General features: G+C 37.3%; 1 protein-coding gene across 4 annotated transcripts in view; it reads left to right on the forward strand.

The window, feature by feature from the left end:
* Positions 1–11,160, forward strand: part of ALS2 (alsin Rho guanine nucleotide exchange factor ALS2) — a 67,964-nt gene extending 56,804 nt beyond the window's left edge. For all 4 annotated transcript variants that reach the window (XM_074364166.1, XM_074364168.1, XM_074364167.1 and 1 more), the window contains 9 exons: positions 1,073–1,190; positions 1,992–2,149; positions 4,133–4,255; positions 5,554–5,730; positions 6,509–6,554; positions 6,778–6,839; positions 7,417–7,566; positions 7,722–7,818; positions 9,795–11,160. In XM_074364166.1, coding sequence (XP_074220267.1) covers positions 1,073–1,190; positions 1,992–2,149; positions 4,133–4,255; positions 5,554–5,730; positions 6,509–6,554; positions 6,778–6,839; positions 7,417–7,566; positions 7,722–7,818; positions 9,795–9,833 — 970 coding nt within the window. In that variant the 3' untranslated portion in view covers positions 9,834–11,160. The remainder of the gene's footprint in view (positions 1–1,072; positions 1,191–1,991; positions 2,150–4,132; positions 4,256–5,553; positions 5,731–6,508; positions 6,555–6,777; positions 6,840–7,416; positions 7,567–7,721; positions 7,819–9,794) is intronic.
* Positions 11,161–15,883: the final 4,723 nt, after the last annotated feature.

A 15,883-nucleotide genomic window follows, 5' to 3' on the forward strand; every position in this document is an offset into this window, starting at 1 on the left:
ACAGCATAGTGATTCAGTTGTTTTATTTTCTGATTATTCTCCATTGTAGATATTACAAGATATTTACTTAATTCCCTGTACTATATGGTAAATCCTTGTTGCTTATCTATTTTGTGTATAGTAGTTTGGATCTGTTAATCCCACACTCTTAATTTGTCCCTCTACCCTCTCTTTCCCCTTTGGCAACTGTAAGTTTGTTTTCTATGTCTGTGAGTCTGTTTCTGTTTTGTATATAGATTCATTTGTATTATTTTTTAGATTTTACATATAAATGATCATATAGTATTTGTCTTTCTCTGCCTGACTTCACTGAATATAATATCCTCTAGGTAACTTTGGATAACTCTTGGTGGGTATTTCCAAGGAGTGAGAATGAATGAACTTTATATAAAACCATGTTGCTATCACAAAAATCTTATGTGTTATCTAAAATAGTATTATAATAATTGTGCACTGTTTCCAAGCACTGCATTCTACCACTGAGCTATACCCTGCCCTGCCCCGACATTGTTCACTGTTTCTGATTTCTAATTGGTTGTAATCTAGTGGGTCTAGTAAAAATTTCATGTGATTACAAGTATGTGTTCTGTCTTAGCTGCTTCATCAAAAGCTTCCCTTTACCCATTGTTTGCTTACCTCACCACCTATAGTAACTTCCTCATCATCTCCTTACTTTTTGAGCTCATTTGCATTTCTTTCTTTGCTGTTTGACTTGTTTTCCTTTTCCCTTAGCACTCTCTCCCCTTAATTCCATTTTTTTCTCATCACTAACAAGCCTGTCGCCAGTTTTCTCTTCAAGCTAATGTTATAACAGCATTTCCCAACACCATGGTTTAGATTGGAGCAACATCTTCATTAATTTATTGTAGTTGGTGTGGAGTAACATTAAATGCTGTTTGGAATGACTGTTACATAAACCTAATAGGTTAGTTACCAATTATGAGCACATTTGGTATGAACACTGTGCTGAATACTCCATTTCATCCTTAGTTGGAGACTGTGTTTCTTGTGCACATTACAGTTATCTTGCTTTCTTGAAATATATAATAGGCATTCTTTTCCCTTTTTGTAGTCCAGAGATATTAAGTCGTTCACAGACTCAAACGCTAGAGAGTTTGGAATTCATTCCTCAGCATGTTGGTGCCTTCTCTGTCGAGAAATATGATGACATCAGGAAATATTTAATAAAGGTAAACAAGAGTCAAAACCATGATGCAGGTACAACAATATATCATTCAGATGTACTCACAGCTTATTGATACTTTAATCCTGTTTTTGCTTTCTAAGTATTTCTTTTGTTAATTATCTGGCTACTAAAAACACATTTCTACATGGAGATTGACCTATTATGATGATGGAATCTTCTAAGTTTTGTGAAGTGTTCAAGGGGGTTCTGGAGATCTAGGGTCCATGTTTAAAATGACTTTTTGTTAGTAACATTAGCAAACCAGAGATTGTATAAATAAAGAATGCTGCCCTCACCTCATAGTTATGCTCTCTTTGCTTCTTCCCAAACCCTATAAGATCAGTTACAATTTAAAGTATGACATGCATTGTATGGGGGTACAGGAAGGAATATTAGGAGAAATCAAGGGAAGTGAAGAGTTACTGTTTCAGAGCATAATCAGCTATCATAAATTTTCTCCAAGGTAACATTTCATATATTTTTTATGACATTTAAAGTATCAGAACCTTTCTTTCAATGATATTCTATATCAATGTATCCAAAACTATTTTCCCAAAGTATTAAAAGGATTCTTTGATTAAGATTAGGAACTCCTACTCTGCTTTCAGAGACTCAACATTTTCAGAAAAGTTGGGTAGACTCAACAGTTTCAGAAAAGTTAAAGGATTTGAATTTTCCTGGTCTAAAAGTAGACTCTTGATTACTTTCATTTTGAAAATTATCATTTATGAAATTGTTTATTTTTGATTGATTGTTTCTGCTATTAGTGTGCATTGATTGACTGCATTGTTCTCTTCCTGCCCAGGCCTGTGACACTCCTCTGCACCCTCTGGGCAGGCTTGTGGAGACACTGGTTGCAGTGTATAGAATGACATATGTGGGTGTGGGAGCCAACCGCCGGTTACTGCAGGAGGCCGTGAAGGAGATTAAGTCCTACCTTAAGCGAATTTTCCAGCTGGTGAGGTAAGAGATCTTTTCATCGAAGTCTGGAAGCTGTGGAATACTAGTTTATCCTTACGCTTGGGTATCTTCACCCTGAATCTAGAGATACAACTTTGTAAAGAGTCATGAATTGTCCCCTTTGTCACAGAAATTAAATTATTCACCAAGAAAATGGTTTTATGCCACAGATCCTTAGATTAAATAACGAAAACATGTTTTTACTTTGTGTTTATGCTGTAACTATAAAAAAGTTGGACCTTAGCCATTGTTAATTATTTCCTTTGTATCTTCCTTACTCATTAAGTACAATAGAAGGCTAAAATGAATGTTTTTTTTTAATACCAATTTTGGTATGAAATACAGTAGTCTTATTTGGATTTAATCTCTAGACAAAAATCATGTCTCTAAAACCTAAGCACAGAGAAGGTAAAATCTAATATGAAGTTTTATCCCTGAATATTTATGTCCTGTCCCTTGACAACAGCATATTCAGTTATTCACTTATTCAGCAAATATTTATTGAGTGTGTCAGCCACCATTCTAGCCCCTGGAGGAATTTATCAGTGAACAAACTAAAAAAAAAAAAAAAAGAATCTGTACTCTAATGCGGCTGACAATTAAGTGGGCACAGAGTAATCAAAATATGTGAGATAATGATAAACATGACAGAGGGAAAGAGACGAGTCTGGAGGTGAGATGCTGCTGTTTCAAACAGAAGGTCAAGGAGGCCTAACTAATAAGGTAATATCTGAGCACAGGCTTTGAAGGAAGTTAGAAAGCAAGCAGGCATTTTTCAAAGGAAGGTTTCAGGCAGCAAGCAAATTAGGAACTTTTGAAATTCAAGATATTTTACTGGGTTTAAGCGGGCAAGTAAATACTATACTGAGATAGTTGTACAGAATTTTATGGATTTTGTCTCAGAAATCTTTCTCTATTATTAGCCTCAAAACTGATAAATGCATTTCAAAGTGTTTCAGGTTTTGAGGGGACAATATATCCACTAAAAATACTGCTGGACTCGAATTGTTTCAGCATTGACATTAGCTGGGTAAAATGAAGATAAGTTTCCTGAACTTTTTTAGTTTTCTCAACTATAAAATTAGGGACGGGGGCATGGTATAAATCTACAAAAATACAGAAGGTTGCCTTTAAGGATCAAGATTTAAGCCTGTGAAAATAAAGAGGACAATAAACTTTGTTTATGGTTAGAACCCATCATTTGCATACCAGAGGTGGAAAATAAAATCTAGGGCAAATTCAGAGCTTAGGGAAAAATCCTCAGCAACTTAGTAGCTTGATCATTTGGAAAATGTTTTCAATAACTTGACTATAAAAAAATTTTTTTTAATTTTTACATTAATTGAGTTTTCATTTTTTTCTTAATGTTGGACATTTAAGTATTTCCAGTGATTTTTTTTAATACTCTGAAAACAGTGGTCTCTCCTTGAAGAGTCAGGGCACATTGACCTCAAGATGAGATTTGCCAGTAAGAAAACATATTTCATATAGATTAGAATTCTTCATTCTTCAGTAACTGGACAGAAAAAAAAAAGATTTAAGTAGTGTTATTCATTAGCTACATTCTTAATTTTATCCTGTAAGAACCATCAGTTAAGAATCTCAGGGAACTAGGGGTTGGGGTTTAACAGACACATGTTACTATATATAAAATCGATAAACAACAAGGACCTGCTTTGTAGCATGGGGAAGATATTTCAATTTCTTGTAATAATGTAAAATGGAAAAGAATCTGAAAAGAATATGTATATATGTGTATATATATGTATAACTGAATCACTCTGCTGTACATCTGAAACTAACATTGTAAATCAACTACATTTCAATAAAAAACTAAAAAGAAAAAAGAATCTCAGGAAACTAAAATATTTAGTTGATATAAAGTTTGATTTCATCAGGCCTTAAATAGATTAAATAATAGCAACGTGTTTGTACTCTTTCTAGCTGCTCTAGAGGTGTAATTGTATATTTTTTATTCTTCCTTAGATTCTTATTTCCTGAGCTTCCTGAGGAGGGCAGCACAATTCCTCTTTCTGCTCCTCTGCCAACTGAAAGGAAATCCTTTTGCACTGCGAAGTCAGATTCCAGATCTGAATCACCAGAGCCAGGGTGAGTAGAGCTGGGTGGAAATTGTGAAGAAAGAGGGTGGAGACTAGATGATCTTATGCAAAGAATCCCAGGAGAAGTTATTTTTTTCCCTAGATCTGTTTCCTTCTTTCTAAAATGATGTGTTTGGACGAGGTGATCTCAGGTTCCTTTTATGTCTCGAGTTCTACTTGGCAAACCCCATAAAAGTATAACCACAGATGACTGGGCACAAAGGCAAAGTAAATCTGCCCTAGGACAACAGAAAAATTAGCCTTAAAATAGAAACAAAGTGGACTTTCTGTTAGATTTTGAGTTTACGAAAAGAATTCACAGTTGGCCTAAGACAAAACTCTGAGGCCATAGGCACACTTCTCATGTAAACTCCTTACATAAAAGAAGAGTAATATTATAACTGCTTCCTTTTTTTTTTCTTTAATTGAAGTATAGTCAGTTATATTGTGTCAATTTCTGGTGTACAGCATAATGTCCCAGTCATGCATATATATACATATATTTGTTTTCATACTCTTTTTCATTAAAGGTTATTACAAGATATTGAATATAGTTCCCTGTGCTATACAGAAGAAATTTGTTTTTCACCTATTTTTATATATAGTGTTTAATATTTTCAAATCTCAAACTCCCAAATTTATCCTTTCCCACCCCTTTTCCCTGGCAACCATAAGATTGTTTACTATGTCTGCAAGTCTTTTTCTTTTGTAGATGAGTTCGTTAGTGTCTTTCTTTCTTTCTTCCTTTCTTTCTTCCTTTCTTTCTTCCTTCCTTCCTTTCTTTCTTTCTTTCTTTCTTTCTTTCTTTCTTTCTTTCTTTCTTTCTTCCTTCCTTCCTTCCTTCCTTCCTTCCTTCCTTCCTTCCTTCCTTCCTTCCCTTCTTTCTTTCTTTCTCTCTTTCTCTCTTTCTTCCTTTCTTTCTCTATTTTTAGATTCCACATATGAGTAATATCATATGTTATTTTTCTTTCTCTTTCTGGCTTACTTCACTTAGAATGACAGTCTCCAGTTACATCCATGTTGCTGCAAATGGCATTATTTTATTATTCTTTTTCATCGCTGAATAGTATTCTGTTGTATAAATATACCACAGCTTCTTTATCCAGTCATCTGTCAATGGACATTTAGGTTGTTTCCATGTCTCAGCTATTGTATATAGTGCTGCTATGATTTAACTGCTTTTTTACTCAAAATTTCCCATCTTTACTTCCAGCTTTTAGAAAATGAAGCTCCATCTTTGATTCTGTATCCAATTTTAAGATTAACTCTTCTCCCTCTCCCTCTCCCTCTCCCTCTGATGTTTTGTAGTTATGTGGTAACAGGGTCTGGGTTGCTGCTTCCTGTGCTCCTACCTCGGCTCTACCCACCGCTGTTCATGCTCTATGCCCTGGAGAATGATCGTGAGGAGGACGTTTACTGGGAATGTGTTCTGCGACTAAACAAGCAGCCAGATATTGCTCTTTTGGGCTTCCTCGGGGTGCAGAGGTAAGTGCAGCACTTATGAATGGAATCGAATGGTTTTAACTTAAAATGCAAACAGCATTATCAGGAATTTGGTACTTTGATTTTTGAATTTTCTATATAATTTGCTGTTTATTTATCTATTGCACATCTGTCTTCAGCAAAATAATGATATTTAATAACCATAAAGTTTCTGAGAATTTTTGGAGATAAGTATGAAATTTGATTATTCTTCTGAATATATATATTCTGGATTTATATATATATGTAGATGTAGATGTATAGTTAGAGTTATCTTGCCTGATATTTTGTGGTACTTTAAAGCAATATACATTCCCTTCTTCTCTTCCCTCCCTCCTCATCTACAATTTCTAATTTAAAACTTTAGAAGTGGTCTTTTTGTTGTAAGGCATTTTTTCTTGTTATTCCAAGGGAATACCAAGGGATTATGCTTTCTTTCTAGTGCTATGATAAAGCTGATCACCCCAACATCCAATAATTAAATATTTGTGCTATCAAAAAAAAGGAATAAGCCTTAATTGGAAAGTAAATATTTTCAGTGGAATAGTTTAATAGTGAAAATGAGATAAAATTGAGTGAAGGAAAGTTTTGGCCAATATTTGGTAATATTTGTAATGTATAGGGTTATGTTACTTCTGGAATGTTTATTACAACTTAACCTATCTGTGGAATAGTTATTTTAAATGGGGACTGGGAAGCCAATATATATTTAACTGTTTATATGGGGATTAATCTACCATAAATAACAACTCGTGTTAACAATGTATGTATTCTATTGTAGGAAATTTTGGCCAGTGACCTTGTCAATCCTTGGAGAGACTAAAAAGGTATAGTAGATTTTAGTTTCCTCAGCAAATATGCTTTTCTTTGGTGAGGAGTATTCGAGATAGCAAAAAATTTCCATTTCACTTTGGTAGAATAGTACCCAAGCATGAGTTGCATGAGTTCTTCACTGAAGACCTGCATCCTGCCATCGGTTTCATTTATGTTTATTGTTGCTGCAAAAGGCACCTTTCCTCTTTTGACCTTTATAAATTCTCTTTTTTGCAGGTTTTGCCAACCACAAAAGATGCTTGTTTTGCCTCAGCTGTAGAATGTCTACAGCAGATCAGGTAATCTCTGATTTGTTGAAAATCACATAAATCAAAGAAGTGGTTAGGCTATTAAGATATTAATGAGATCTTATCTTTACCTAAACTCTAAGCACACTCCACCCCACCCCCTTCCCCCAGCAAAAAAAAAAACAAAACACAAAACATGGTGTCAAACTCAGGCTAGAGATCAGAAAGGCTCTTTTGAGACATTTGGGTTACCTTTTACTCCACAGGGCCCTTGCATTTTCAAAAGTGGTGGAGAATCTATCCAGAAATTTATCTACATAATCACATCTTTAGCCAAATGGAAATTAACCAACTTCTTACTCAGAGAAAAGCATGTGTTAGGAAAATAAGATTCCACTTGGGTAAAAGGAGATAATCTATGACTCAGTGGATTCTTCCATGGGAACCATTGATAGTTTGAGGCTTCTTTTCTCAGAGAACTGTAGGACTACAGTGGTCGTCCCTTCTAGCTACTCATTTTGCCTGATGTGTCCAACTTAAGGCACATGAGCCCTAGGGGTATAATGTCAAACAGTTAAGCTATAGGATATCTTTTTGTCTTTTGTCTTTTTTTTTTTTTAAACAACAGCACAACATTTACCCCATCAGACAAACTTAAAGTCATCCAGCAGACTTTTGAAGAAATCTCTCAGAGTGTCCTGGCATCACTTCAGGAAGACTTCTTGTGGTCCATGGATGACTTGTTTCCTGTTTTCTTATACGTGGTGCTACGGGCCAGGTGACCAGTCTCTTCTGCCTTTAGTATTAGTGGCATTCTTTTAACCAGTCAGCCCCTTGCTTTTCTGAGCTGATGACAGGCATATGCTTTCCCACTGGAAAAACCCTCTTTTGTTAAGGTGGAAATAACTCAATATCTTTTTCTCGTTGGGGCAGGATTAGAAATTTAGGCTCTGAGGTGCACCTCATTGAGGATCTGATGGACCCATATCTTCAGCATGGGGAACAGGGTATAATGTTCACCACCTTGAAGGTAAAGTATAGGTATTACTTAATTTTTTTTATGTTAAAAATTTCTTTCATTTACCATATTATGAATCTGTCATTTACCACCTTCTTCTTTAAAAAAAGTTTAATTGCAAACATTAAGTGCCTTTAGAGCACATATTGTTAAATTTTAAAATATGATAAGGTAAAGAAAAGTAGAATCAGTCAGTTATTCTTCAAAATACTAAAGCAAATTATTCACCACCCAGTCTTCCCTGTAAATTGATCATTCAAATCGTTAACAAATCCTTATAGATGTAGACCAGCTATATACATGTAACTGTAAAAAAAAAAAAAAAAAAAAAGAAAGAATTCTTAATGTCCAAAAAAAGTATCCAGCCATAGAGCTATTTATTGGAATTAAGGTAAAACACCAAAGGCAGGATGTATGTAATGAATATGTGTGGCATTTCCTTTCTTTCCCATGTGTTTACTGTAACCAGTAGGTTACAAATGAGGTTCTCTGATCCAGGTGCTCTCTAGGGATTGTTGGAAGTCATTTCAGTTTCCCAACCTTAATTTTTCTTAGAATTTGATACAATCATTCTGAAGTTTCTTGGAAGAATAACAAATAGAAAATGGGAAAAACACTTCTGAAAAAAGACAGAAAGTAGACCCATTCTGCCGGTTAGTAAAGTATTATGAAATCACGGTAATTAAGATTGTATGTCACTGTTACAGGAACAGGCAGATTCCTAAGTGGAAGGAATGGCCCCCACATGGGCAGTATTATAATAAAAAATTCACATACGAAAATGGAAACATCAGGCACAAAAATGGAAAAAGAGAAGAATTATTTAATAAATGGTCAAAGTGTTGAGTTAGCATATTAGCAGTTTTGAAGGGAGGGTAGAATCAGGGTGGAATCAGTCATGTAGCAAATTATAGACACCTTAGGGTTTAAAGATAGAAAAAGGAAGAGAGAATGAAAGACAAGCAAATTAAAATGAAAAAAAAATCCACTAGAATTTAATGTCAGGTTTCTGACTTGAGCTAATTGTTTAAACTTTTCAGCTTAAATACCATTAACATTTATATTAAGTAATCTGAAAAGTGTGGAGACAACTGGGGAAAATATTGGTCACGAGTGACTTACATTATTAGTATTTATGTTATATGAAGAGCATCTTTAACGTATCACCAAGGAAGAAACTGAATAAATACATTTATATGTAGGAAAATGCTCAGTTTCACTGCAGATTTTTAAAAGGTGCCATTTGTTCCTGCTAAATTAACAAAAATGTTATAAAATTATACCCAGTGCTGGTGAGGTTATAGTGAAATCAGAATTATTCCTACATTGCTGATCCTGGATTAAGTAGCAGTCACCCCTTTGGAAAACAGAGATTAATGATGGTATCAGCAACATCAAAAATGTTTGTGGAGTTTGCCTAGTCCTACTCCTGGAGATTTATCCCAAGAAATTAAAGAGTGGAAAACATTATACATTATTTTTATGAGGTGTTCTTTGTAGTGAGAGTAACTCTCAAAACGCTATTTTCAGAATCACCTTGGAATGCATTCCTGGAAATGCTGATTGACTGGGTCCAGGATAAGGCTTAATCTCAGTCTGTGTGTTTATCAAATATACTAGGTGATTCTGATTACAGTTATTCATGGACCTTATAATGATCAGGATATTCTAAGTATCCAATCGATAGTGGCTTAGCAAATTAAGGTATTTCTACTTGGTGAAGACTATTGTACAGCTTATAAAAAAGTTTGTTCATTTGAGCATTAGAGGAAAATTTATGAAATTTTATCTCTATTAATTACAGCTAAGCAAAATAGACATTGGGTAGGGGGACTGGAAGAAGCTGGGGGAAAATGAAAGCAACTGATTTTGTTGAGCTATCAGTATTTTAATAAGGGCTCTCCTTTCTTAGTCCCATGTGCATTGCTATGTTTATGTAGTTTCTTTCAAAGTAAATTTTAAATGGTTTTGAACTTTTTTTTTTTCAGGCATGTTACTACCAGATCCAGCGTGAGAAGCTTAACTAGGCTGCATAACAGCTTGACAACTGGATTATCTATACAGAGTGTTTTAGCACCATCTGGCGTCTTCCTGTAGTGGCAAAAAAAAGAGCAGTGTTGAAATTAGGACGTTGTATTATTTCAGTTGTTATTTCTGAGCCTTACTAATGATCAGAGCCCTGAGCGCAGAAAAAAAGGACTGAATAATTTAAAGGGAGGATTGGAAAGGAGGTAGAAATCAGAATAGACCAGTCTGTGGGCTATGTCAAGTTCCCCAAATATCATACATCTACTGTTGGAAAAAAGAGGGGTATTCCTTCCTATGGTAAATAGTATGCCGGCTCCTGAAGTTGTAAGAAAAAGTTCTCAGTATAGCTTCTTAAGTTAAAGAAGTTGATGAATATTTTTGAGTTTCTGGTTCCCCTGCAGTTACCCCAGACCCCTTTGCAAGGAGCAGATTGTACTTGAAACTACCCTGGCCACACTATGCCTTCCTAAATCCCTTGCAATCATGTGTGCACCATGCTTCTTTGCTGGGGGGCGGAAAGAGGAACTTTCAAACTGCAGTTTTAACTTTTTCTAAGCTTTTCTACCAGGGTATTCATGATGGAAGAGGTTCTGTGCAGTTACTACCACACCCTGACCCCAAACATGGAACGCATCCAAATAGGAGTCTTCTGCTTCCTGACTAGAAAGATCATAGGAATTTTGTTCTTGGATTGCTTACAACGCTGTGGAGTGAATACACTGGAATTCAGACACTGACTGACTCTGAACTGCTGCAGGACCTCATTTGTCCGCGTGTAAACGCTGTGTTCTGAGGCCTGTGAATGAGAGCCTGAAGAGCTCTTGCACGTGGGCTGTTTTCTGGAGCAGGACTAGAGACTGGGAAATACGGAAGCGAAGATCTGCGCCATCCTTGACCTAGTGTTGTGGTTCTTCCCCGCACCTCGCGCTGAACTCACAGAGGGGAAGGAAAAGGAAACACGCTTTGGCTTTTCCCATCTCAGAAGTGTTGTGACACCTCAACCTCTTAGTGTTTGCTTTTCGCCTTTGTTTTGTTTTTTTTTTTATGTCCTATTGTAAGTGGTTGGTTTACACTGCACAAGTAACACTAGCTGTTTTGGATAACATAGGTGCTCTTCCCCAGCTCATCTCATCTCCTCACCAGGGTGAGCACACGGAGTGTCCTCCTCCTGCTTTGTGTTAACATCAGCAGATGGTAATCAGTTTTGAGAAAGGATCATGGTTTTTGCTCTACTTTATAATCAAGACAAGTGTTTAATAAAATACTGTTTCGGAATGTTGGCTGTGATGTAACAGCAATTTTCATAATAAAAGACATTCATCTTTATGAGGTTGTTTATGATTGCAAAAGAAATGATACAGGGCAGCCTAGAAACTTAACCTCAACTTTAGGTACCCCCCCACCCCCCACTTTTTAATCCATGCCTCTTTTATAGGCCTCAGAGATCCCCCTGGGGTTTTGGAGATCTCTCTATAAAATAAATAATGAACTTACAGCACCTTTGCTGACAAAGAACAAATTAACTTTCTGACCTTAATAAACCAAGCACAGGGGTCTTAAATACTACCATGACTTATGTGAATAAAAGACATTGTGATAGTTACAGGTTAGTTGTTTTTTTTTTTTCCCTTCTTCTCCTAGATAGATTCAGGGAAGGGAAAAGGGAGGATTTAAAAATCTGCCTAGAAATATTAAGCATTTGTTAATTACCTGCCAGGTGTGATGTCTTCTCAGTGAGCGTTTACATCTCACTGCTGCTTTCAACCAGGACGGGCCTGCCCATTATTGGAAAGGGACCAACACTTAAAGTTTAATTTATGTTAAACACATTTCCACTCGGGATTATTTTGACTTTGGAATAAAACACAAAATTCTGCATTTGGCTTGTAAGAGCAAGTTTCCTGAATGTCTATGACTCCTTAAGAGAGAAAGACAAGGATAATTGTGGGAATGGACAAAGTGAAACTTGAAACTCACTGAGGAGTTCTCAAATGATGGTAGGATGGCTCAATTCTAAGAGAAACATGTTGTAATTCATCCTTTTATTGATGTCTTAAATGAAACTGCCCTGTTACTTAAGATTCTTCATACTAGATTTATACTTTTCAGAAAGCATATTAAAACTAAAATTTCAATTCCCTTGGGGGAAAAAACCCCTCAGTCACCAGGCCACTGTCTGTAAATAGAATACTTAGCACTCATGCCTCAGCTTACGTAGACCTTGCACATGCAGGTCAATGATCACGGCAGCCTGTGGGGCAGGTACTAACCCCACTGATTTTGTAGACAAGGAGAGGCTGCGATTTGCCCACTGTCAGAGTTGGGGCTCCCTCCTAGAACTTCCCTGCTCTGGGGGGAGGGTGCAGCTCAGTAGTCGAGTGCCTGCTCAACATGCACAACGTCCTGGATTCAATGCCCAGTACCTTCAGTAAAGAAATTAATTTAAAAATTTTTTTTAATTAAAAAAAATGTTTTATTTAAAAATAATTTTAAAAATTAAAAAAAAAAAGAACTTCCCTGCTCCTGTTTCAGTGATCTTTCCTCTGGCAGCTGCCAGAGCTGTCATTTCATACCTGGGTTATGCGTTAAAAGTTCATAAAGTAAAAAATAAGTTCAAAATTTTTAAACAAAATTAAGTGTTTTTGATAAAATACATTATGCTCAAAGCAGTCACGAATGTATCACATTCCCGGTTTGTGTTTTCATCTACAACAGAGAACAAAGGAAAACCATATGTCCTTTTAGGATAAAAGGGCTGATAAGCCTCTGACAGTTGCCATTTGGTCTTTACCTTTTGCCTTTCTGTCATTCTGCTTCCAAACGTTCTTCCCACTGAGCCCTTCCTGCAACACAAAATTTTCAAAAAAGAAGTAGCCCCAATATGAGATTGAATGGACCATGAGGTTCAGAACAGCCAGTTGGTAGGGGACCTTCCAGAAGGGACTTTTTTCAGTAGCAGGCCTCATTACTATATTGGCTGAAGAGTCTTCCATTGTTTCCTCACCATAATGTGAGAAAATTAATAAGGTTAGTAAGTCAGCTTACTCTCAGTTGCCTCTAGTTTTCCCTTAGATAAAAATGCTGTTTGTTGTCTATTGTAGGGTGTCCATTATCCTGCAATAGTTAACAAAATACTCTTTTTTTTTTTTTTATATTAACTATGTGCTGGCAACTGGAAAATACTAAAGTGAAGGTTGCAAATGATATAAATTAGACTTTTCAGTGCACAGAATACTTGGGAAGATTTGTCACAGGGGAGGCTTATGAGTAATTTAGTGGTTAGTCTGGGTTAGGCTTCTGTGGATTAAATGAAGAGGATGTGCAGAGATTTTATCTAGAACAGTGAGGTGACTTTGCTACCTAATAGCCCATTGGTATTTTCTACTAAAGCTTTTCTCTGCATGGGAGCGACGTTGTATGTTTGCAGTCTTGCAGGTAAGAGACCCTGCCAAGTGATTCCCAGTTCCCAGAAGAGATCTCCTATAAATGTCTGCCCTTCTGTCAGTTTTTAAGAGCTAAAAACAAAACTCTTGGTAATCTTATTCAAATGGTTTAGTTTCATCGTATTACATATTATATGGAGAATTTTGTGATTTTAAAAGAGTAGGTTTTGCTTTGAAAAACCATTAAGTATGGAATAATGATTTGTCATGGAGACTGGGTAAAATGGAGCATTTGTTTTAGTCCTAAATCAATAGCATTTTGACCTAAGGGAAGCCAGCTATTTCTGTACAGGCCTTTCTTATTGGTGAATTTTCAAGTGCTTTTTCAGGCTTTGTCTAGTAGAGAGCATTGTTTTGACAAATGAGCATAATAGGGGTAAGGAGTGTGGCATTTAAGAATAATCACTGTATTAATATGACCGTTTTAAAAGGCCATGGAAATACTGATTTTAAAGTAATGCTTAGGATGAATTCTTAGGGCTCGGTAACACTAATGCAGCTTCTAAGTTAGTGGTAAGAACTGGCCGTCCTTCCTGTGTTACTTAATCAGTTCAGGGTTGTATGTGGTTGGGTATTTGCTTATTTACAGTCTCCATCTAGAATTCTCACTCTCAAGACAGCAGAAATATGCCTCAAGTGACAGCTGGTCCAGGAGTCATGAAAAGGCAGGCAAGGGGGAGACATCAGTCTCTTGCCAGGAACTGGCATGTTTCAGGACTAAATGGAAACTTTTTGATTTTATTACTTGTGAAATCTACTGAACACCCCATTGAGTGTCAGATTCATTGTCTGTAAAATGAAGGCTGCATTTGATTGCCTCCAAGATCTGTCAGGTACCAATTTCAAAGTTTGATGGAGAAGAAGGCTGAAGTCAATATAACCAGGCTGAGGCGAGGTTACTTGGGGAGGTATCAGCCTTTTACTTCCATGTCTGGCCTCCTGCTTTTCTGCCCCTTCCTGAAATAACTGGAAATACTAAGTGCTTGCTGTGACCCGAGCACCATTACGGATGCCGAGGCTTCAGCAGTGAACAGGACAAGCAAGGTGTCTGCCCTCAGACCCTCTACAGACCTGATGCACCCGGGAGCCAGACACTGAACAAGTTTATGTGGAGGAGACTCATGAAACTTGATGAGTGCCACAGGACAAAACGCAACAGTCTTCTTAGCCCCCTGGAAGGAGGGAAAGCCATTTTCTGAGATTTCCTTCTATGAATTTTTGTCTTAGCTTAGGCGAACACCAGGGATCGAGTGGCTTAAACAACAGAAATCTATTTCTCACCATTCTGGAGGCTAGAAATCTCAGATCAGGGTACCAGCCTGGTGGGGTTCTGGTGAGGTCCCTCCTCGTGGCTTGAAGGTGGCTTCCTCCTCACTGCATCCTTACAGGGCAGAGAAATACAACAAGCTCTCTGGTGCCTCTTCTTACAAGGGCGCCAGTGCCATCGTGAGGGCCTCACAGGATGACCTAATCCAGCCTAATTATGTCCCAGAGGCCCCACCTCCAAACACCATCACACTGGAGTTGGGTAGGGGGGCTGGTTAGGGCTTCAATATCTGAATGGGGTGGGGGACAAAATTCAGTCCATAGCAAATTTGTCTGAGGAACCTGAGGATGACCTGGTAAGCACAGTTCTTAGAATTTCACCTGAATTGTGGAGATGAAAATTAGTGTATGCCTCTATGGCTGAGAAACTTTTAGTCAAAATGAGCCTTTTAGAATATATGAATTAGATGTCTGTGTAGCCTGGAGTTGGCTATAGATTTAGTAGAAGCTATTTTAGTAATTAAAATTCACTTTAGGAACCACAGTCTAACTGTGAATTCCTCTCACAATTTCATCTCAGGGGTCAATAATGTCCCTAGCCCCCTCGTCTGCTGCGTGGGCAGGCCTGGTCGGCACACTGTCCTCTGAGAACCAGATGCGGAGGAGCTGTGTCCACCTGACGGTGCACACATAGCAGTTGGCTTGTTTAGCTCGTGCTGCCTCCCCAAGGGCATGTGACTTGTGAGAAACCTTCGGTAGCATTGTAAGAAGTTGCCTGAATATGATGGCTTGGTGTCAGACCCATCTGCTAGCTCTGATTTTTGTCTGTCTGGCAGATACTGCATCTCCCTTTTCAAACTCAACCTTGGAAGTGCTCCCCTCCAGGGAGGAAGATGAGTCATGTATGCAGTTGTTGTGCTAAATGATTCAATAGAAGCCCCAGAACTGGAATGCAGGAAAAAGGCTGGGTTTAACTGACTCAGTTGGGCTGAGTAGGGTGGGTGGTGGTGGGCAAGGCAAAAGCATAGGATGCCAAGCTTGGGTAGAATCTAGCCGAGTAGGATCCTGCAGTGTGACTGGAAAAGAATGTGTATGGGAAGTCTAAAACTCCACAACAGCTTTCTGTGTTGCTCTTCTCACTGCCTTAGAATTTAGAGACAACATAATAATGATCAGTCTTTTTCTAGATAGCCTCCCTGACTCAACCCCACAATCTGTCTACATTCCAGACGGTGGTTCTCAACCATATCAGATTCAATACCCAAATCTTTAATAATTAGTATGAAATGCTCCTTTAAAAAAAATCCTGATTTATCCTTTATTTTCTTGCTGTAACATGC

This window comes from Camelus bactrianus, chromosome 5 (assembly GCF_048773025.1).
Source record: "Camelus bactrianus isolate YW-2024 breed Bactrian camel chromosome 5, ASM4877302v1, whole genome shotgun sequence".
NCBI lineage: Eukaryota > Metazoa > Chordata > Mammalia > Artiodactyla > Camelidae > Camelus > Camelus bactrianus.